Source organism: Penaeus monodon, chromosome 25 (assembly GCF_015228065.2).
Source record: "Penaeus monodon isolate SGIC_2016 chromosome 25, NSTDA_Pmon_1, whole genome shotgun sequence".
Taxonomy (NCBI): Eukaryota; Metazoa; Arthropoda; class Malacostraca; order Decapoda; family Penaeidae; genus Penaeus; species Penaeus monodon.
Genome location: NC_051410.1, coordinates 34,691,086 through 34,691,872, shown reverse-complemented (window position 1 = coordinate 34,691,872; position 787 = coordinate 34,691,086). Strand labels below are relative to the sequence as shown.

Sequence of the window (787 nt, the reverse complement as noted above, 5' to 3'; positions counted from 1 at the left end):
GTTTACTCTCGTTATGTAATACCCGTTTCAGAAAATTGACTATATAAGGTTCAAAAAATTATGTAGTAGGTTTTACTTTATTTTTTTAGCAGACCAATAACCTGTATAATAATCCCATAGAAAATCCAGTTCAGGCGATGAAAAATCACCAGATCGCATATTAATGTCTAGATCAGGCTATAAAGCGGGGTCAGCGAGACTAGAGGTATATATACTTTCAGAATGTCATTTTCTGTTGCAACGAAGGCTAGCTTACTGATCTCGCTTGCAAGGGAAGCTGGGGAGGCTCAGCGAGTCCTTCGAACTCTTCGCTAGACGAGGCTACGAGGACTCGCGATTCCTCCTCCCAGTCCAAGTGAAGAAGGATGCTGAGAGTCGTCTTATTCCTGAGCGACGGGTTCGTCCTCGGTTGAAGCTTTTTCGTCAGCCATAGGTTCCTCCTCAGTCATTGGTTCCTCCTCAGCCATAAGTTCTTCCTCAGCCATAAGTTCCTCCTCAGCCATAGGTTCCTCATCGGATGCAGCTTTTTCCTCAGCCATAAGTTCTTCCTCAGCCATAAGTTCCTCCTCAGCCATAAGTCCCTCCTCGGCCATAAGCTGTTCCATGCCTACAGCTTCTTCCTCAGTAATAGGTTCCTCCCCGACGGCCTCGTCAGCCTTGACTACGAAGGGGTAAGTGTAGGGGAAGGTGTAGGGGAAGGTGTAAGGGAAGGTGTGCGGGAAGTTGTAAGGGTAGGTGTAGGTTTGGGGGAGATTGTGGCCTGTTGGAGGAGAAACATGTAACACGA

The 787-nt window shown here is 47.1% G+C and overlaps 2 protein-coding genes across 2 annotated transcripts in view; one reads left to right on the top strand and one right to left on the bottom strand.

The window, feature by feature from the left end:
• Positions 1 to 787, top strand: part of LOC119589177 — a 57,061-nt gene that overhangs the window by 49,354 nt on the left and 6,920 nt on the right. The window lies entirely within an intron of this gene.
• LOC119589174 overlaps positions 89 to 787 on the bottom strand; it is a 1,216-nt gene continuing 517 nt past the window's right edge. The window contains exon 3 of the mRNA XM_037937769.1: positions 89 to 760. Within this exon, the coding sequence (XP_037793697.1) occupies positions 381 to 760 (380 nt within the window). The 3' untranslated portion in view covers positions 89 to 380. The remainder of the gene's footprint in view (positions 761 to 787) is intronic.